General features: G+C 52.3%; 1 protein-coding gene across 4 annotated transcripts in view; it reads left to right on the forward strand.

Annotated features, from left to right (window-relative positions):
- The window catches only part of ZFHX3 (zinc finger homeobox 3), a 671516-nt gene extending 655641 nt beyond the window's left edge, over positions 1-15875 (forward strand). For all 4 annotated transcript variants that reach the window (XM_074881669.1, XM_074881671.1, XM_074881670.1 and 1 more), the window contains 2 exons: positions 489-5987; positions 10596-15875. In XM_074881669.1, coding sequence (XP_074737770.1) covers positions 489-5987; positions 10596-12172 — 7076 coding nt within the window. In that variant the 3' untranslated portion in view covers positions 12173-15875. The remainder of the gene's footprint in view (positions 1-488; positions 5988-10595) is intronic.
- The last annotated feature ends 6665 nt before the right edge of the window (positions 15876-22540 follow it).

Here is a 22540-nt window from a genome sequence, read left to right on the forward strand (position 1 = left end):
GCCTTCTCCCATCCTCCCTCAAACAGCACCCTTTGAGCTGCTGCCAGCAGGTCCTCAATTTCATTCCTGTTGTTTCTAGCTTTGATAGGACCAAGATTCAAATACTACGTTCAGTTTCATGAACCTTCTTATTGGAAAATAGGCAGGACATCAAAGAGGAACAGCAGACAGACAGGTGGCTGAATGGCCTTCACTTAAAAGGAAGAATTAAAGGTGATAAATGCACTAAGGGAACGTGTGTGTCTGTGAATAATTTCCAGATATTCAAAGTGGGCAAGAAAGCAAATTGTGTCGGTTTATGCAGTGGCCCGTGGTGAGGGTAATGGGCTGGTATTAAAATGAATGAATGAAGATAGAGCAGAAATGTTAGATATACCTGTTGTCTTGCAGAGAAAAAAACACTGACGTATTAAGGACAAAAAGAGGGTGTTGATCCACCCTTGTGTAATGGTGTGATTTTCAGGTTTGCTCTAATCTTGTTTTCACAGAAATCTCAGAGGACTCAGGAAAGAGTGTTTTGCCATCGGAAGGTGCAGAGCACAGCGGAGATCCCAAGCCCATTGCAGCCGATCAGAGCTCGGCCAGGGAGGACTCTGGCTTCCTCTGCTGGAAGAAGGGCTGCAACCAGGTGTTCAAGAGCTCGGCGGCCCTGCAGACACACTTCAATGAAGTTCACGCAAAGCGGCCTCAACTGCCAGTGTCTGATCGCCACGTCTACAAGTACCGTTGCAACCAGTGCAGCCTGGCCTTCAAAACCATCGAGAAGCTGCAGCTCCATTCCCAGTACCACGTCATCCGGGCGGCCACGATGTGCTGCCTCTGCCAGCGCAGCTTCCGAACCTTCCAGGCCCTGAAGAAGCACCTGGAAACCAGCCATCTGGAGCTGAGTGAGGCCGACATTCAGCAGCTGTATGGGGGTCTCTTGGTCAACGGGGACCTCCTCGCTATGGGCGATCCTTCGCTTGCAGAAGACCACACTATAATAGTCGAGGAAGATAAGGAGGAGGAGAGCGACTTGGAAGATAAGCAGAGCCCGACAGGTAGCGATTCAGGGTCGGTGCAAGAGGACTCTGGCTCAGAACCGAAAAGGGCCTTACCCTTCAGGAAGGGCCCTAACTTCACTATGGAGAAATTCCTAGATCCGTCTCGCCCTTACAAGTGCACAGTCTGCAAGGAGTCTTTCACGCAGAAGAACATTCTCCTGGTCCATTACAATTCAGTTTCTCATCTGCATAAACTGAAAAGAGCCCTCCAAGAGTCTGCTACGGGGCAGCCCGAACCCACCAGCAGCCCAGACAACAAACCTTTTAAGTGTAACACCTGCAACGTGGCCTACAGTCAGAGCTCAACCTTAGAGATCCACATGAGGTCTGTCCTGCACCAAACCAAGGCTCGCGCTGCCAAGCTGGAGGCGGCTGGGGGCAGTGGCAGCAGCAACGGAGCCGGCAACAGCAGCAGCAGCAGCCTCTCTCTGGGCTCGTCCACGCCAAGTCCAGTGAGCGCCAGCAACAGTAACACTTTCACAACCACCAACACCAGTAATTCGGGCACAACTCCCATCCCCAGCCTGCTCAACCAGGTGTCCAGCGACAGCGTGGGCATTCCTCCTTTGGGTAACCCTGTAAGCACTAATATCTCCTCCCCTTCAGAGCCCAAAGAGGTGAACCGGAAGAAGCTGGCAGACATGATTGCATCCAGGCAGCAGCAGCAACAGCAGCAACAGCAACAGCAACAGCAGCAGCAGCAGCAGCAGCAGCAGCAGCAGCAGCAGCAGCAGCAGCAGCAGCAGCAAGCTCAAACCTTGGCCCAGGCCCAGGCCCAAGTCCAGGCCCATCTGCAGCAGGAACTGCAGCAGCAAGCTGCCCTCCTGCAGTCTCAGCTGTTCAACCCAGCACTTTTGCCACACTTCCCGATGACCACTGAGACCCTTCTGCAGCTTCAGCAACAGCAGCATCTTCTGTTCCCTTTCTACATCCCCAGTGCCGAGTTCCAGCTCAATCCAGAAGTCAGTTTGCCTGTCACCAGTGGTGCGCTGACACTGACTGGTACTGGGCCAAGTTTGCTGGAGGACCTGAAGGCTCAAGTTCAGCTCCCTCAGCAGAGCCACCCGCAGCTCTTGCAGCAGCAGCAAGGCCAGCTGTCCTTGTCACAACCTCACTCCGTCCTTATACAGCAGAGCCAGCACCCCGAGAAGAAGAATAAATCCATAGTGAAGGAGAAGGAAAAAGAAACCCCACGGGAAAGTGCAGAGAGAGGAGACAATAACGTAGCATCTAAGGAGTCTCTGCCTGATAACGTAAAGCCCAAAGAGAAGAAGGACTTTGTGCCAGGCGGTGGTTCGGAGCCCTCCTTACTGCCTCCACGCATTGCCTCTGATGCAAGGGGGAATGCCACCAAAGCCTTGCTGGAGAACTTTGGCTTTGAGCTTGTCATTCAGTATAACGAGAACAAGCAGAAGGTGCAGAAGAAGAATGGGAAGACGGAGCAAGGTGAGAACTTGGAAAAGCTCGAGTGCGACACATGCGGCAAGTTCTTTTCAAACATCCTCATCCTGAAGAGCCACCAAGAGCACGTTCACCAACATTACTTCCCCTTTAAGCAGTTAGAGAGATTTGCCAAACAATACAGAGAACACTATGACAAACTGTACCCGCTGCGGCCTCAGACCCCAGAGCCACCGCCCCCTCCTCCGCCGCCCCCACCTCCGCTCCCCCCAGCGCCGCCTCAGCCGGCTTCCACTCCCACCATCCCTACGTCTGCCCCGCCGATCACCTCTCCCACGATCGCACCAGCCCAGCCGTCTGTGCCACTCACCCAGCTCTCCATGCCAATGGAGCTCCCCATCTTTTCACCACTTATGATGCAAACCATGCCACTACAAACGCTGCCTGCCCAGCTGCCCCCCCAGCTGGGCCCCGTAGACCCTCTGCCTGCCGACCTGGCCCAGTTGTACCAGCACCAGCTCAACCCCAGCCTTCTCCAGCAGCAGCAGAACAAGAGGCCACGGACGCGGATCACCGACGACCAGCTCAGAGTCCTTCGGCAGTATTTCGATATTAACAATTCCCCGAGTGAGGAACAGATCAAAGAGATGGCAGACAAGTCTGGATTGCCCCAGAAAGTGATCAAGCACTGGTTCAGAAACACTCTTTTCAAAGAACGCCAGCGCAACAAGGATTCCCCGTACAACTTCAGTAATCCTCCCATCACCAGCCTGGAAGAACTGAAGATAGACTCACGGCCTCCTTCTCCAGAACCTCAAAAGCAGGAGTACTGGGGAAGCAAGCGGTCCTCCCGGACACGCTTTACTGACTACCAACTCCGAGTCCTGCAGGACTTCTTTGATGCCAATGCTTATCCAAAGGATGATGAATTTGAGCAACTTTCTAACTTGCTGAACCTCCCAACGCGTGTTATAGTGGTGTGGTTCCAGAACGCCCGTCAAAAAGCTAGGAAAAACTATGAGAATCAGGGAGAAGGCAAAGACGGGGAACGACGGGAGCTTACGAATGACAGGTATATTAGAACAAGCAACTTGAACTACCAATGCAAAAAGTGCAGTCTAGTCTTTCAGCGCATTTTTGATCTCATTAAACACCAGAAAAAGCTTTGTTACAAAGATGAGGATGAGGATGGACAGGATGATAGCCAGAATGAAGACTCTATGGATGCAATGGAGCTCTTGACTCCAACCAGTTCCTCCTGCAGCACACCGATGCCCTCACAAGCTTACAGCACACCTACATCTTCAGCCAATGCAACCTCCTCGGCTTTTCTGCAGCTCACAGCAGAGGCAGATGATTCCTCCACCTATAGTTCGAAAGTAGAAGCTACAGAAGAGAAACCAAAGCAGTCTGAACCTCCAAGTACACAGCAAAACCAAACTCAAGAGAAGCAAGTGCAACCAAAGCAAGAGTCTCAGCAGCAACAGGACCAAGGAGAACAAAAGACAAGTTCAGCACACCAAAAGATTTCACAGTTATCCTCCCCCTCTTCACTGCAACAGCCACCTCCCCCTCCTCAGCCCCCGCAGTGCTCCTTGTCACAGTCAAGCCCAAGTCCATCGCAGCTCTCACATCTCTCCCTCAAACCCATTCACACCTCCACCCCTCAACAGCTGGCAAACCTACCTCCTCAGCTAATCCCATACCAGTGTGACCAGTGTAAGCTGGCATTTCCTTCCTTTGAGCATTGGCAGGAGCATCAGCAGCTTCATTTTCTGAGTGCACAGAACCAGTTTATCCACCCCCCATTCCTGGACAGGACGCTGGATATGCCGTTCATGCTTTTTGATCCCAGTAATCCACTACTGGCGAGCCAGCTGCTGTCTGGAACATTACCACAGATTCCAGCGAGCTCAGCCACTTCACCGTCAACTCCAACATCCACAATGAACACACTGAAGAGAAAGCTGGAGGAGAAGGCCAGTGCAAGCCCTGGAGAAAACGACAGCGGGACTGGAGGAGAAGAACCACAAAGGGACAAACGTCTAAGGACAACCATTACCCCAGAGCAGCTGGAAATTCTTTATCAGAAATACTTGCTGGACTCCAACCCAACACGGAAAATGTTGGATCACATTGCACATGAAGTGGGCTTGAAGAAACGCGTGGTGCAAGTTTGGTTTCAGAACACCCGTGCACGGGAGAGGAAGGGGCAGTTCAGAGCTGTAGGGCCTGCCCAAGCCCACAGACGCTGTCCCTTCTGCCGAGCTCTCTTCAAAGCAAAGACAGCTCTTGAAGCTCATATCCGATCCCGTCACTGGCATGAGGCCAAGAGGGCTGGATACAACTTGACGTTGTCTGCTATGCTCTTGGATTGTGATGGGGGACTCCAAATGAAGGGAGACATCTTTGATGGAGCAAGCTTTTCCCACATGCCACCAACTAGCAGTGACGGACAGAGCGTTCCTCTCTCCCCAGTGAACAAGAGCATGGAACTGTCACCTCGAACTCTGCTGAGTCCGTCCTCCATTAAGGTGGAAGGGATAGAAGACTTCGAGAGTCCCTCCATGTCCTCGGTCAATCTGAGCTTTGACCAAACAAAGCTGGACAATGATGACTGCTCTTCGGTCAACACTGCAATCACAGACACTACAACAGGAGATGAAGGGAACGCAGACAACGACAGCGCAACAGGGATCGCAACTGAAACCAAATCAGCATCGGGACCCAGTGAAGGTCTGACAAAAGCTGCCATGATAGCAATGTCTGAATATGAAGATCGGCTGTCTTCCGGCCTGGTCAGCCCAGCTCCCAGCTTTTACAGCAAAGAGTACGATAATGAAGGTACTGTGGACTATAGCGAAACATCCAGCCTTGCAGACCCCTGCTCACCCAGCCCTGGTGCAAGCGGTTCAGCCAGCAAGTCTGGAGAGAGCGGGGATCGGCCCGGACAGAAACGCTTTCGCACTCAGATGACTAATCTCCAGCTAAAAGTTCTTAAGTCATGCTTTAATGACTACAGGACACCTACCATGCTGGAGTGTGAGGTCCTGGGCAATGACATTGGACTGCCAAAGAGAGTTGTTCAGGTCTGGTTCCAGAATGCTAGGGCAAAGGAAAAGAAGTCCAAACTCAGCATGGCCAAGCATTTTGGTATAAACCAAACAAGTTACGAGGGACCCAAAACAGAGTGCACTTTGTGTGGCATCAAGTACAGCGCTCGACTGTCTGTACGTGACCATATCTTCTCTCAACAGCATATCTCCAAAGTTAAAGAAACCATTGGAAGCCAGTTGGATAAGGAAAAGGAATATTTTGACCCAGCTACTGTACGTCAGTTGATGGCTCAGCAGGAGCTGGACCGGATCAAAAAAGCCAATGAGGTTCTTGGTCTGGCAGCTCAACAGCAGGGCATGTTTGATAACACCCCTCTGCAAGCTCTTAACCTTCCTGCTGCATACCCAGCACTACAGGGCATCCCTCCAGTCTTGCTCCCAGGCCTCAACAGCCCATCCTTACCAGGCTTCACTCCATCCAACACAGGTGGGTATGGATGTTAGCACACCGCTCAGAGACTCCGCTTCACTTGACGCATCTTTAGCACGGGCAGGTGTTCCCTTGAGAACGACTGATAGTGGGATACCCAGCCCTTTAGTCGAGCATGTTTACTTGACAGCGAATAAGCAATAGGTACTTTATCTTTGATTCCTGAACTCAGGTTTTCTAGCAAAGTCTGAAACAGAGAAAGATCTAGACATGCTGCATCTCTCTGTTTCGTTAGGGCAGACTAAAAATTCTGAAGCATCTTCAAGGAAGTGGAAAATAGAGGATTTATCAAATGGAACAGGAAAAGTACTAATGCGCTGAACGCATTGTTCGTTATACCTTATGTTATTAAATTCAGTATATGTAGTGCCATCCCAGGTTTTCATTAATTCTGAACGGTTTCTAGGGAAAAGTGTGATGTGCGTGGTAGCACTGGTGACACAAACCTGGAGCATCTTTAGGTAACGTCCTTATGGTGACCCCCAGGACAGATCCCGATGCAGCTGTGGATTGGTTCTTGAGTAATGGCTGGACACGACATGAAAGTACCTTCTCGACAAACAACAGTGTAGTCATGGGACAAATCTGCTTTGTATTTTAATAAGATTTTTCTTAACAATACTAAGTAAAAATGAAATTTGGCATAGTCCTTTGGGTGACCTAATCCCAGATATTGGACTTTGTTTTCTGAGAGTGCTTCTTTCCCTTGTAACTGGTGGACGGGTGGAAAGTTGAAGATGTGTAGCAAACACTGGCAGTGGAAGATGCTGCCCAGTAGACTAGCAGTGACCTAGAAGACTTGATCCAAGGGCCTTATTTCAGGCCTGCTACATCCGTGGCATCCCAGAGACGTGCCTGTGTCTGAATTGCCTCTCATGACAGAGTAATTGATGCTCTCTAGGAGACTTGCTCTCACTTGGCAGCCTTCTCTGTTTACTTCTGGTGATCCCTCTTCAAGCTGGCTCTCACCAGGGCTGCTCTATGTTTACAGAGATACCCCCAGAACTGATTCCAGTGTCTTGTCTCGGCAACACGCTGAGTCTGTCTTGGGCTGGGAAGCCCGTGACACCGTAACGCCTGGCGTGGTCACACCATCTGCCACTGTGCAGCGTTGTTCTCTACACTGTGGCAATACAGGCCTAACGCTGTTAGACAGTGTCCAGCAACGGTAACTTTCTCTTATTGTACTGAACTAATTGGCTAATGATGAGTTATAATCTGTGGTGTGAAGCCTGAATAGGATCTGAGCATCTTCCTAGCTTCTTAATCAGAAACCAGAGTGCTATCAGTCTCCAGAAAGACTTTCTGATGCTTTTATTCAGCAGGCTGACTCTGAAGTTCCTTTTTCAACAGATTGAAAAACTCAGTGCAGATGCTGCCAGGTAACATGGTTGTGTCATGTTAATAAGATTGCCGTCTTCTTTTGTCATTCAGGAGGTAAATCTTTGGATAAGCAAATCAAAGCCTTAGACAAAAGGATAGTAGCTGGTGTGAGCAGCTACGTGGAACTTGAACAGCTGATCTGACATTGGCGGGGGGACTGACTGCAGAGCTGCTCGCTCTAAGTCACGTCGCTAGCGCCTGAAGTTTGTGTGTGGTTACAGTGACACTGAGGGTAACACCCTAAAGAGAGCACTAGAGACCCAGGACTCAAAACAGGCGTCTTTCCCTCCCCTTGGAAGTGGCTGTGTTCCCCTTTTTCTCCATTACTGCTTGTCTCTGAAATACCTTCTCTTTACAAATGAAGAAGAGTTAAATCTCACTGTATTTATTGGGTTCTGGCCTTTCCAAGGATGATCCACTCTTGGAGTCAAGATCCCTTTTTCCACGAGAGCAGCAGAGGGGATTACCTTGTAGCATGGTTGCTGGTGTCTGTGTCAGAAGGTCCTATCAGAGAGCAGAAAAGATCAGAGTAAGTTTTTCTGGAATCTGGAAAAGCTTTCTGCTGAGAGTTAGAGCCTCTGCAAGGCTTTTTTGCATCTTCCCACAACCCCCAAAGCGGAAGTAAAATCATTCTTGACCATAGTTGGAGGGTAGGTCATTGTAATTAAACCATTTTTAAAAACAGCTGCTGTTAGAAATTCTTCTGTTCAGGGCTGCTGCCCATTCCTGCTCCTTGAATCTCGTCCTAGCTACATGCCTGAGGGCATCTTTGCATGCCAGGACTTTTCCACGCGATACCTCTGTTCTTATCGAAGATCTCGTGTCAGAGGCCAGAACTAGGCCAAGAGGATCTCTTTGGGAAGTTATATTGGCAGCCTATCGCAGATAGCTCTGTGCTGTTTACTTAGTACCCCAAATTTATAACAAGCTCTAAAATTACTTTTTTGCACTTCAATCTATATTGTTACTTTTATTTTTCTCCAAAGACCAGTATGTGTCTTGGGGAGATGGGGCTACGTACTATGAATGTTAAAAGCAATCAGTGACTGCCCAGACAGGACTAAGCTATTTAGAAAGTCAAACAGACTATTTGTGGCCTTTAGATAAAGCTCCAAAGGTCAGGCCATCTTGGCTCAAAGCCTGTCGAAGCAGATAAGGCTGTGCATCCAGGAATGTTATGAATTAGCCGCTGCTCCTGCGCTTGAACCTCTCAGGGACTGTTCAACGAGGGAACATCAGTTTCAATGGCATCTGTCCATAATGTGCCCTTATCTGAAATCTATAAGGCTGCTGCGTGGAGGCTCACTTCATACACTTCATACCTCCACAAATCACTATTGTCTCGATACTGCGCTGGGAGCAGATGCAGGTTTCAGAAGGGTTTGCATCAGCCGTCACCGAAGGCTGCCGGCTCTCGGCCGCCTCCTCCCAGCGGGCTGTGTCGCCAGGCCGCCCTCCACAGGGCCGTGACAGCGGGTGAATGCTGTGGACAGACGCGCTGTTTATACCAGGGTGTAGGTTTTGGAGAGTGATCTGCTCCCCTTAGCTGCCAGCTGCTACTCGGAGCACGATGCTGTGTGTTGAGCAGTGGGGATTCCTGCTGGGCTACACCCACTCCACAGGGCACATGAAGTGACGGGCTGCTGCGGTGCCACCGTGCCGGCAGCAGTCTGGTGTCCAGGAGCCTGAGGAGCGTGTGTGTCTCTGCACGGAATTTACGTCCCATGCTCCTCCGTCAGCCTCTGCCCCAGGCCCTGCCGCCGGCTCTGGCCAAGGACCTGGGTATCGGGCTGCCTGCTAGCGGCAGGGATGGGATGGCTGAGGATGCCCACGCTTGTTCCTCAGGATTGATTACGATGATTTAAGACCTCACCAGGATAAATGGGGCGGCTGCAGCTCAGCCCCCAGCCGTTTGAGCCCTTTCACACTGCCCTCACAAGGCAAAGGAGCCCCATGGCAGCTGGATTTCCCCGCCAGGAATCGCTGCCTGCCCTGTGCACAGCAATTTCCCTGCGGGCATGCTTCCCCTGGGAGAGCACTAAGCTGCCACGTGCCCCAAATCACCCCCAAATGGGCCAGTTTCTCCTCTCCCCTCCCACTGGATGTATCACAGAAGAGGTACAACCTAAAATACAAGTTACCGTGCCTCCCTGGCCGATTCCTAGTTCTGCAACTGTTCATGCTCAGCCCAGCTTGGGGCAGTTACCGTCGCAGCTGTAAGGACTCGGGCTTTGTTAACGAAAGGTTAGATGTTTTTGAACGGTTTTGCAGCAGGAGTGGGTCTGGCAGAACGTTAGAGCTTTGTTTCATTTTTGTTTTCCCCAAATGGCATTGAGGGACTTCCCAAGCAAAATGTTCCTTTTTAGGAGCATGTTCACCAGCTGCAGTGGACATGACTAATGGATGTGACTCCGGGAGCCACACTCCTCTTGCCCGCAACTACTATCAGCTGTGAGAGTAGAAATCAGCACTGGGGGACTGTGTTGTTACTGGCTATTCCTGCTGTTGGGAAGACGGGCAGACTTAGCATTCCACTATTAATCCATCTCCTTTGTGAGGAAGCATCACGATGCTTTTAATTCCCCCCAAAACACGACGTTCGTGCCCTGGGGGGATGTCTGAATACTGCATAAACTCTGAAATGTTACTCAGAAGCTGTGCACCCAAAGCCTCTTGCATTGGAAGGAAGGAAGGGGTTGCATCAGAGGTTTGTGGATTTGTGAACATCAACCTAATAAGGACAAAATAACTTAGATTTAGCTTGTCCGGGCCTCTTCGGTTTCCATGACCAGGGCTTTCTAATATGTGGAGGTTTTAACGAGATTGTCAGTACGTAGCGTTACGGCCATTTGGCGTAGCAGCCGCCTTCTGCTGGAGTCCTTTGGCCGAAGGACCAGTTAGTGCAGATGTAGGAAAAGTGCCCGTCCCTGACATCAGCTGGGAGTCCTTGGGGGATTTCAGGGGGGTCAGTAAAACGTCAGCTCCGCTGAGCATGCTGGGCGGCTGGCGGGGCCTCGGGGAGCGGGGAGAGGAGCGGTTGTCCCAGAGGAAGCGGGAGCAGCGACCAGGCTCGCCAGCCCACGGCACTGCGGCGCGGGAGCTCGGGCCAACGGCCGCCCTCGAGCAGGGGTGGTTGCGGGGTGGCCCGGGGTCACCCTGCCTTGTGCTTTCTGCCTGCCCAGCGCCGAGTGACTCCTCACCTCTCTCTCCTCCCTCTTGCAGCTTTAACTTCTCCCAAACCCAACCTGATGGGCCTGCCCAGCACAAGCGTCCCTTCGCCTGGCCTCCCCACCTCTGGATTACCAAATAAGCAGCCCCCGGCCGCGCTGAGCTCGCCCACCCCAGCACAAGCCACGGCGGCCGTGGCCCCACAGCAGCCGCCGGCAACGACCCCGCAGCCGCAGCAGCCGCCCCCGCCGCAGCGCAAGGAGAAGGAGAGTGAGAAGGCAAAAGAGAAGGAGAAGGCACCCAAGGGGAAGGGGGAGCCCCTGCCAGGCCCCAAGAAGGAGAAGGGGGAGGCGCCGGCGGGCGCCCTCTCGGCCCCGCTGCCCACCATGGAGTATGCAGTGGAGCCAGCCCAGCTCCAGGCGCTGCAGGCCGCCCTCAATTCGGACCCCACCACCTTGCTGACGAGCCAGTTCCTCCCCTACTTCGTCCCCGGCTTTTCCCCCTACTATGCCCCGCAGATCCCCGGCGCCCTGCAGAGCGGGTACCTGCAGCCCATGTATGGGATGGAGGGGCTCTTCCCCTACAGTCCCGCGCTGTCACAGGCGCTGCTGGGGCTGTCCCCCGGCTCCCTGCTGCAGCAGTACCAGCAATACCAGCAGAGTCTGCAGGAGGCATTGCAGCAGCAGCAGCAGCAGCAGCGGCAGGCGCAGCAGCAGCAGCAGCAGCAGCAGCAGCAGAAAGCGCAGCAGCCCAAAGGAAGCCAAACCCCCGTCCCTGCGGGGGCTGCCACCCCGGACAAAGACCCTGCCAAAGAACCCCCCAAGCAAGAAGAGCAGAAGAACGCACCCCGCGAGGTGTCCCCCCTCCTGCCCAAACCCCAAGAAGAGCCCGAAGCGGAAGGCAAGGGCGCGGACTCCCTCTGCGACCCCTTCATCGTCCCGAAGGTGCAGTACAAGCTGGTCTGCCGCAAGTGCCAGGCGGGCTTCGGCGACCAGGAGGCGGCCAGAGACCACCTGAAGTCCCTCTGCTTCTTCGGCCAGTCCGTGGCGAACCTGCAAGAGATGGTGCTTCACGTGCCCACCGGCAGCGGCCAGGGCAGCGGCTCGTACCAGTGCGTGGCGTGCGAGAGCACGGTGTGTGGGGACGAAGCCCTCAGTCAGCATCTCGAGTCAGCCCCGCACAAACACCGAACAATCACAAGAGCAGCAAGAAACGCCAAAGAGCACCCCAGTCTATTACCTCACTCTGCCTGCCCCCCCGACCCCAGCACCGCATCTACCTCGCAGTCGGCCGCTCACTCAAACGACAGCCCCCCGCCCCCCCGGCCCCCCCCGGCTTCCCCCCACGCCTCCAGAAAGCCCTGGCCCCCGGCGGCCCCCCGCGCCCCGCCGGGGAAGCCGCCACCGCCGCCTTTCCCTCCTCTCTCCTCATCTTCAACGGTTACCTCAAGTTCATGCAGCACCTCAGGGGTTCAGCCCTCGATGCCAACAGACGACTATTCGGAGGAGTCTGACACGGATCTTAGCCAAAAGTCAGATGGACCGGCGAGCCCGGCGGAGGGGCCCCGGGACCCCGGCTGCCCTAAGGACAGTGGTCTAGCTAGCGTAGGAATGGACACCTTCAGATTGTAAGCTTTGAAGATGAACAATGAAAATGAATTTAAATAAAAAAGTTAATAACAAACCAATTTCAAAAATAGACTAACTGCAATTCCAAAGCTTCTAACCAAAAAAAGAAAAAAGAAAAAAGAAAAAGCGTGGGTTGTTTTCCCATATAACGATGCCGGTGGGTTTTACATTTCTTTTTTCCTTTCCTTTTAATAAAATAAAACTTAAAAAAGAAAAAAAATATCTGTTACATTTGTCCTTTTAAAGGTACTGTTGGTCTGGGAGACAAGAGCCCGTGCTGCCTCCTCACTGTCTTCGGAGCTTGAGCCCCTTGTATATTGTCCCTTCCACTGACGCCCCACGGCGATAGCACAGCAGAGGCCGGCATGCACTGTATGGGAAAGCAGCCCACCTTGTCACAGTTTTAAATTTCTTGCTATCTTAGCATTCAGATACCAATGGCTTGCTAAAAGAAAAAAGAAATGTAATGTCTTTTTATTCTCAGGTCAATCGCTCACACTTTGTTCTGTTTTCAGAATCATTGTTTTATATATATATATATATATATAATTTCTTTCGTTTGTTTTGGGGTTTTTGTTTTGTTTCATTTTCGTTCCAGAAAAGGTTTTTTTTTCTTTTTTTTTTTTTTTTGTTAATTTAAAATGGGCAGAAAGTATTCAAGAGAAAAACAATGTGAACTGCTTTAGCTTTTCGGGGATTTTAAGGGTAGCTTTTCTGCTGAAGCCAATTTCAAGGGGAAAAGTTAAGCACTCCCACTTTTCAGAAAAAAAAAAAAAAACCACACAAAGAGTGTTGAGGACTCGGAGCTTAAAAAAATAAGTTTTAAAACAACTGACTTTCTGTATTTATGATAGATATGACCATTTTTGGTGTTGAGTAGATTGTTGCATTGGAAATGAACTGAAGCAGTATGGTAGATTTAAAAGAAAAAACCCTTTTGTGTACATTTAGCTTTTGTATGGTCCAGCTGACGGCTTCTCATTTGATGTTGTCTTGTTCATTCCTAGCCAGATAGATTGCAATCCATTGACTCGCCTAAGCTTTTCTCCCCTTTGTACCTTTACTCCCCATTCCCCCATCCTGTAATCTTCCACTTATGGTCGCTACCTTCATTTCTTAGAGGGTGGTTGCATAATTATTTTATAAAAACTAAAGAAAGAAGTTCAAAGGGTTTTGGGGGGTCAGTAGGATCCCTTGCAGAATATTTTTTGTTGGGGGTTTGAAACTTTTTAAGGCGTATACATACGATTTACCTATGTCTGTTACCCTTGTGCACTTATCTCTTTCTTATTTTCCATTTTTCCTTCTTTTTTTTCTTTTTCTTCCCCTCTTCTTTTCCTCATTTTGTAAATGCTTCAAAGACTCTGTTCCTAAACTATAAGCATTTGTTTCTGTTTGTGTAATTAGGCTGCACTCTGTTCCTTCTTTTAAAAAAAAAAGTTTTTGTTACATTTTTTTTCTCTAAAGAAAATTCATGCTTTAAATAAAATCCAAAGACATACCCTTTCACCACTGGTGCAGAATGAGCAAAAAGGATTCTTTTTACTTGAGAATTTGTTTCTGATTTAAACAAACAAGTCTAAGTTTAAATAAAGAATAAAAAAAGTACCCAGGTTGTTATCTGTGCTTCTTCTGCAAGCAGAGAGACAACTCTTAGCGACAGCCCAGCACACCGACAGGCAGGTTTCTCTTTCCAAGTTCTCCCCCGTGCAGGCAGGCGCCCGGAGCCACGTGCGGGCAGGCGAGGAGCCCGCCAGCCCCCGCGCCCGCCCCGCGCCGCCCCCACGCTCCCGGGCGCAGGCGGGCGCACGCATCTCCTACGGCCCGGACTTTGAAAGGAAAACTTTGTGCTGCTAAAACGTAGATTTTGGAGACAAATAGATGCTTGCTGATTCACTTCCGTAGCCAAGTGTCAACAGAAACAATCTCCTTCCCCTCACCCCGCTTCCTCTGCCCTGAAAGTGCAAGAGCCTTCTCCCCATCATCTTCATCCTCCTCCTGCTTCAAAAGGGAACTTCGAAGACTGTGAACGCAGGTTCCTCCCGCCGCCTCCGGGCTTCTCCTCCCCGTGCTGAAGCCGCTCGTCGACTCTGCGAGAGACTGGAGCATTCGAGAGACGAACGTGGGGTTCATTTTCTAGCGGGACGCTTTTATTTTTATGGATTTTTGGTTTTAGTTCGATGAAAGACTAGATCCTGAACTGTTGTACATATTTCTAACTAGGCTAATGCACAGTGCAAATTCCTTTTTTAATTGTTTTTTAAGTAGACGATACTAAAGAGAGTACCATCTAATATTCCTACCAGTACCCAGTTGTAGCATAAGGTGTCAAAAACGGAAACAAGTACACAAAAAGCGTTTGCTGTTTTAACAAACTGTTTTCTTTTAACAAAAGTTCTTGTATTTCTCCCCGTGTTTGAGATGAACATTTTTTAAATTCTAAAGTTGTACAGTTTTTGTTTTCCATTATTTTATCTTGTTTGTAATTCTATGAAATATATATATATATATATTTTTTGCCATTTAACTGTTGTATGTTACTCTGTCTGTATCATATAGAAATTTTTTTGTTTGTTTTGGTTTTGATTCTCTATGTGATACAAGTTAACAATTTAACACTAGCTTTATCTGTCAAATTCCGCAAGGTCTCTTTTGGAAATCCTTTTGTTTTGTCTTGTTTTGTTTCGGTTTTTTAATTATATTGCTTGGTCATAGTGCAATTTCTCTCTCCTTCTTCCCCCTCCTCCTTCCCACCCACTAAAAGGTTTTATAAATTCATTTCCTTGTATTTTTTCTAAATGTTTCTAGAGACTTTCAGTGCGAGGTTGCCTCCTCCTCCTCTTGCAGCCCCGCTGCCCTGGGGCCAGTGCTGGGACCTGCACCCACAGCCCCCCAGCCCCGCCGGCCCCCCCGGCCCTGCACCCCCCGGCCACCCCGGGGACACCGCGGGCGCGACGCTGGCTCTGGGATCCCTCTGTCACCCCCCGCGCCCACGCGCGGCCTTACGAAACGGTGTTGAGGAGGGGCCGGGAAGGGCACGAGGAAAGGATTTTAAACTTGGCATTGAGCGGGTTTCTGTTTTATTTTTAATAAAAAGCTTTTTTAAGTGGTGAAGATGGCCAAAGTTTCATACAATTGAGAATAAAGAGAGGCGTAAGGGGTGTGTCGGGGCCGCCCGCGCCCGGGGGCAGGCAGGGGGTGGTGAGGGAGGCGCTGACACAAGCCAGCACACTCACTGTTCATGGAAATATATTTTGCTTTAAAAAAAAAATTAAACTTTTAAATAGAAGCAGAAATTGGGTTGGTTGGTTGGTTGGTTTGTCAGCGCTGAGATACTGCCCACTGTGAAACACAAAGCTTTGACTATTTTTTTCATTTTTAATTTGGGGGGGCGAGTTTGGGTAGAACAGAAAGCATAAATGAGGTGAAGAGGGATATGAACAGCCTTTGCAATGTACAAAAAATAGAGCAAGTGAAACCAAAAATGATGTTCTTGGTGTTTTTCTATAATGTAGTCTTGTTAGCTTTTTTTTGTTACTGTAACAATGCTGATCTCGAACTGTACCAAAATACATGGAGACTAACAGAAACAGAAACCACATGGAACTTTCAAAACTTTAAAAAATTTGTCACAAAAGACTTTGTTGTCATAGTTGAGTTGACTGTAGATGGTAATTGAATATACTCCTTTGGAAATATTTCATCACGTATGTTTCCTGCTCATTGTGATACATTAAAAAAAAAAAATGAGCAAAAGCTCTCGTCTCCGATGTCCCCGCTTGTGCGGTGCAGGGTCTGTGTCGGGGTGGGTGTGTGCCAAGTGGCTCGCCTTGGCTCGGCTGGGTTCGGCTCAGCTCAGCTTGGCTCGGCTGGGCTCGACTCAGCTGGACTAGGCTCAGCTGGGTGGGACGCGTGCATCCGCCGGAGCTTGTGCCCCCCGCAGCGGGTGGGCGCTGCCACGGAGCCGCGTGTCCGCACTGCCACGCCCTCGTGCACCGCCAGCGTGTGCACGCGTGTCCACGTCCCTCCCACACACGGGCGTCCGAGCACCTGCCGGCCCAAGAGTGCCCGGGCCGATGCTGCGAGTTAAAGTGGAAGTAATGAGCCAAATAGCACGATCCATGTTATGGCTTCGGGTTGCATTGTGTATGAAAAAGACATTATAAGTGCATTTAATTTTACTAAATGCTTGTATAAGAATTCTGGGCACAGGGCTGTAATTAATGGTTAAAGGGAAAGCACGATGCCTTTATGGGTTGAAAACCCATAAACTAGAAGTGAACTAAAATCACCATCTTTTTTCTTCTACTGATCGAACCAAAAGGAGATGAAGGTAAGAAAGGTAAGTGGCTGACTCGCTGCTCTCCCCTTTGCTTGTGGTGCCTCTTGAGCAGGGAGGAAAACTTGATGAACTGCTGAGTGTTAAATACACAATTCTCTTACCAAAAATTGCCCCTTGCAGCAGAAAATGCTTGAAATTCATTAATAAGGACCACATCCAAAAGAGAGCCCCGGGGGCTACCATTCATCTCTAATTTATAACTGCAGCAATAAATAATTTAAAAAAAAAAAAAAAATAAAGAACAACCCAACATTGCAGGTGGGATGAGCCGACTGTTTAGTGTGGGTGTCCTTGGCCGTGGCCGCCTCCCAGCGAGGCCTCGGCTCTGCAGCGGTGTCCAGCCGGAGCAGAGGTCGCAGGGAGGAAATCTTGCAGCTAGCGAGGGCACGGGAGCGTTCTTTAATTAGTCGGGTCAGGACATTCACTTGCGAGTCAGTAAGTTCAATAATCAGGCTGCTGATGCACCTTCATGAGAAAAAAAAAGCCAACACTCGTACTGATTCAGGGTCCAAAAATACATGAGTTATGAAATAAAGTGGGTCAAAATTGCCAAGCCCCTGATGACTCCTGGTGCTACGACGTAACCGAACCAAGCCGGCCAGGCCCTGGCCCCTGTACACAGCCCTGGAAGAGGAGTCCCCGCGCCTCTGGAGACTGCAACGACGAGGGCGATGGCAGCCCAGCGCACGCCACAGCTCAGCACCCCAAAACTCTGCGCCGGCTGCCCAGTCCTGTCAGGCGTTGCTCGTCTGGCGTGAGCCTAAACAGGCGGGGAGCTGGATTGCCTCTTGGCTGTTTGGGGGTTTTTTAATGGGAAAAATCCATTCTGTGTTTTGCACAAGCGGATGGGACTGCGGCAGTAATGGAGTCGTCGGCACGGCCCTTCCACTGGCGTTTGCACTATGCCGCGTTAATGACTTCACTGTTGTTCGCAGACCTGCAGTTTTGTAAGTTCATTATGTAATGTTGCTATTTATTCCTGGGTTGAATTCTAGTTTAAAACAGCTACGCTTGAGAAAGCACCTCTCTAATGCTCAGAAAGGTGTAAATGGCCTCTAGTAGCTGCACAAGCTGCAAACTAAAAACCTCTGCAAGAGCCTCTCTGTTCAGAGCAGTGCATCAGTGGAAACCGTGCAAACCTCTGACAAATAAAAAGGTTTTTCCATGCTGTGATTCTGGTAAGAGGACACTGGGAGTGATTTTTAATAACCTTTCATTGCCATCACCTAAAAGACAAGGAAGAGATTAGCCCCTTACTGGTACACTCTTACAGGCCAAAAAATACGTATTTATGAAACCAGAGCAGTGATCAGGTGTCCACCCCAGACAATAACTGTGCTGATGGATTTGGAGGAGCGTTCCCGGCCAGAGGGTGCCCCTGCCCTCGGGTGCAGCCTGCATGCTGCTGTCCTCAGCGGGGATCGGGAGGTGGCCTGGGCCATCCCCACCTCATGCCCGGTGCTGCGGGACGCCCGGCGCGTGCCAGCGCCGCAGGAGGAAGCGCCGCTGGTCTCCCCATTGTCCCCATCCAGCTCTTCCAGGGGATCCCCCTCGGTGCTGGTGCGGGTGCTGGGCGCGGGAGCTGGGTGCTGGTGTGAGCCATGTCCCCTCCGACTGGCAGGGCCCCACGGTGGGCGGGGGGACGGGCCAGGGACAGGCACGGCAACGCTGCGGCGCAGCCCAGCATGCAGCACGCGGGCCAGCGCAACCGAGGGGCCATTCCTGTGCCGGCAGCAGCGGGCAGTGGCTTCCCGCCCTCACTGCCAGCCCAACGCGTGGCCAGTGATGTCACATCCCCACCACAGGCCCTGGCATCCAGGTGAGGCATCAAGGACAAGATTTCAGTGTTACCAAGTGACAGAAGAGCTGCATTGGTAAAGGTGTCTGGGCCATGAAGCAGCAGATCGCTGGGACTAAATCAAGGCCAAAAGAAACCCCAAAACCTTGCCAGCCACTGACTTCCAGCAAGAGCAGTTTTGCTGTGCGCTGCAGGACCCTCCTCAGCACTGTTCTGCTGCAGGAGACAAGCTGCAGCACGGGGCAAGCTCGGGCCATGGGGGCAGCTGGTCCTGCAGCTCCCCTGGCCACAGCAGCCCGCAGGGAGGTTGGGGCGGGCACAGACCTCCATCTTGTGAGAGCAGCGCCTGCAGTCACGTCGCTTCTGCACCCAGGTCTCTGCTGAACTGAGCAGGGTCCCGCGTTAACGTCTTTGCTAAATGACATCTGAAGTCTGCTAAAAGAGCTGATGTCTCTAATGCAGACGGATGCTCTGAGAAACTGCCACCAGGCTCAGGCTGTGCCAGCAGTGGTGAAGGGTTAACTCCATCAGTGCTTAAACTACAAATGTGGAGACCATTCTCTCCTCCAAGCTCGTTAACAATGTACACCTGATGATCTAAAGCACTAGAGAGTCATTTTAATTAACGCTGTGCCAGAGGGGATGTGGTGAAGACACTGATTTCACTCCAATGACTTTCTATTTTGGTCTATTGCAGAATTGGTGCATTAGTTCGCCAGGCTGACGTGGTGACCTAATCCACCCACAGCCGCCCGGGCCCTGCCTGCGCACGGTTCCGCAGTGGCAGCCCAGCACCGAGGCCACGCCGATGGCACCATATGCGGTCGAGGCCGCGGCCCCTCGGCGGGGCCACGCAGGCCTGGCTCCAGCGGCTCGTCCCCCGGCAGAACCGGGCTGGTCCTCCCCTGCCCACCGGCGCAGCGGAGGCAGCAGTGGGTCGGCGGCACTGTGGAAACAACAGACCCCATGGCCACAGGGGCCCTTCCACGTGCCCGGAGCAGGACCACCGGGCTGGGGACACCCGTCCCTGCCCGCAGCAGCCATGGCCGCCCTGAGGGAAGGCGCCGGCCCGGGCTGCAGCCGGTGGAGCTGCGCGTCTCCCGCGGCCTCTGCGGTGACGGAAGAGAGACTTCACACAGCGCCCCAGAGAACAGACAGCGGTACCTATAAATGGTATTGTGCTGTTGGTTAGATGGTAGCATGATGTTACTTAATTAATGTTTTAATACCCTAGGCATCTTCTGTGCCGTATAATTCATATCGATTCAGCTGTGAGCATGTTCAGTTAAAAAGACTCTCTTTCCTAAGCAAACTTTCAATTATATTGAATTGTCACAGCGAAAAAGGGCCTTTTCTCAGCATGGGGGAGGGGATTCTCTGCCAAACCGCTGCCAGCCGGGCCAGGCACACACGTGCGCACACACACACACACACACACACACGTGTGCGCACACACACACGCACACATACACACATGCACATGCACAGCACCCACACCCCCCCTGAGCTGCCAGTGCTGACCCCAGCGATGTCGCACTGCCGGGTGCCACCGTCTCCAGGCCACAGCATCTCCTTCTGCCAGCGTCCAGGCAGAGCGGCGTGTCCCCTCCTGCCAGCCCGGGCACACGTGCCGTCAGGAGCAGCTCCCCAGCCCCTCAGCAGGGCCGGCCAGGCCGCAGACCCCCAGCTGCCCGCCACATGTCACAGGGACGAGGGGCTGTGGGTCACAGCCCACTGCCGTGGCAGGGAGCCAAGCAGGCGCCGAGGGACAGGTTGGAGCTTGTGTGGGTTCAGGTCACGGCTTTGGGGATCGCTGGTGCTTTCTGAGCTTTTGCTGGTTTGGCCTCTGTGTCCCAGTTTGCAGGGCCCTGCACATCTGGGGCAGGTGGGCTTCCTGGGGAGGGTGTTCCCAGTTGCTTCCCACTTTCCCACAGGTTTCTGGGAAGACCCTCCAATGCGCTTGTGTCTCTGGGGTGGTGGGTCTCATCTGAAAGTAGGTCAGTGGGGGTAAACCCTGCCATGGCCAAGGCACCTCCTGCTGCCACAGTGCTGGCGAGCCAGGCACACCAGGGGTCGGAGGGAGGTTAAAGCCAAATCAGAATTGACAGAAAATTATTAGCAGGGCAGAGACAAGGAAAATCCCCCCCTTCCTCCCGTAATCAGGTTAATGTGTGCACAGAATGCTGAGTGTTTTGGCAAAGCAGCACCTTTTCTTTTTTAAGCAGAAATTCAGTTTCCATTATATGAAGCTGTATCCCTCCCGCTCCAGCAGCGCCTTTGATCAGCGCACACGGCGGGGGAGGACACTGGACGTGACCAGCCTCACCATGTGGCTGTGGCCCTTCTCACAGAAAGATGGGTGCAAGGCGGAAATCTCTCGCATCCACGTGGCACCCACCAGTACACCCCAAAGCCTGGGCTCTGGCGCCGTACACGGGCTGTCAGGGCCATGGGGAGGGTGTGGGGCGAGTAGAGGCGAAGCATCCCTGGCACATCTGCTGCAGCGATGCCGCTGCTCCACTGCGGGATGGGCCAGGCAAGCAGCTCAGCACACGCCACCCCTGCCAGCGCGGCGGAGCCCGCGGGGAAGCAGCGCAGGATGGTGCTGGCAAAATTTTTAAGGATATGTTTGCATTCAGCAGCCAAAGAGCACCTTGATGTTCTGGAAGGATAAAACATGTCTGCGAGCAGAGAGCCACAGCACATCAACTCAGCCACGTGTGTCGTGGCAGCAGGCAGCTGCCAGCTTTGTCACCAGACCCTGCCACCATGCCGCAGCCCTTGGGGCCACCCTCGTCCCCCTGCCCCACTGAGCCTGTGTCCCCCAGGATGGGGGGCCATGAAGGCTGCTCCCCACACAGACTATCCTTCTACTAAGGAAGCTTTATTAAAGATTTCTGTCCTTTTTTTTTTTTTTAAATAATGTGGCAAAGATAAAAATTCTGTATTTTCATTACTCCCTATTTTCACAGCCCACTGAACAAAAACACAAAGCGCTTCTCCTGCTGCCCCTTGCTCCCTGGCCCTGCCTCTTTCTCCCATGGAGTTCAAATTAAAGAAAGGCGAAAATTGAAGCTGTTGTACGCAAGGCGATTGCAACATGCATATTTGATTTTTATGATGGATCTAAATTGCTGAATAAGGCCATGGAACAAAGGGAGACTGCGGCTTCCTGCCCATCACAGACAGCCAGCCACTGCAGAACAAAAGCGCCAGCCATTAGGGGCTCAGCAGGGAGACACATTATATAAATGACTTTGTTTCTCTGCCCCTTCCCCCCCACGGGGTGCTCTGGACGGGGCTGGGGGGCTCCTGCTTTGCACATCCCGGGGAGAGCGTGCAGCCAGTGTGAAGCTGCTGTCGTGGCGCGGTGCGGCTGCGGGGAGCCCCGCTCACCCAGCATGCGCGGCCGGGCCCTGCCAGGGCTGGGGGGTCCAGCCACCTCACCCCGGGGCCTGCGGCCAGCAGGACGTGGGCCAGCTGGCCACGCCGGGTTGCTGGGGCCCTGAGTCTGGGCAGCCGGGGCTGGGCAGGGGCTGGGGGATGCTCCGCCGAGACCCTTTAGCAGCCGTAACCCTCGCAGGCATGCGGCACCTTGGTGTGGGGCCTTGGCTCTGCTGTCCCTTTCCCCCGGTGCCATGTGGTGATGGGGAACAAAGAGAGGCAGGGCTGGGTCCCTCCATGGGGCTGGTGCTGGCCGGTGGCCCTGGGCACATTCAGGGCCACAGAGCACCACAGGGACTGTGGCCTCTGGGGTCCCGGGGCTCAGGCTGTGCTGGAGGCTGAGCTTCCACCAGACCGTGGTGGGCCTGGCACCACGGGGGTGCCCCCTGGGCATTTGGTGACACATCCCTTAGCAGCCCAGGCTGTGGTGCTGCGTGGCTAGTGGCACTCGGGTGCCACTGGCTGGATGTCCCTTAGCAGGGCAGAGCCACGGCTGACCCGTGGCAGCTCCCTCAGCCGAGTGTGAGCCTGAACAGGGCCACTGACATCCCCACAAGCCGTCGAGCTGGGGGTGCGGGGCGCTGGCAGGTGGGAGGGTTCACACCCAGCTGGGGAGCTGCTCCTCTGAGCTCAGGCTCGCAGAAACCGCCCTTTGTGTTTAGCAAAAAGCGTTCGCAAGGGAGGCTTCAGACAGAAGATCTGGGATTCCTCAGTCTGCAGCGGAAGGTGCTTGACAAGGGCGGGATCTGGTTAGGATCAGGCTGGGTCGGAGAAGGGGTTTCCCACT

This window comes from Strix uralensis, chromosome 12, assembly GCF_047716275.1.
Source record: "Strix uralensis isolate ZFMK-TIS-50842 chromosome 12, bStrUra1, whole genome shotgun sequence".
NCBI classification, from domain to species: Eukaryota; Metazoa; Chordata; class Aves; order Strigiformes; family Strigidae; genus Strix; species Strix uralensis.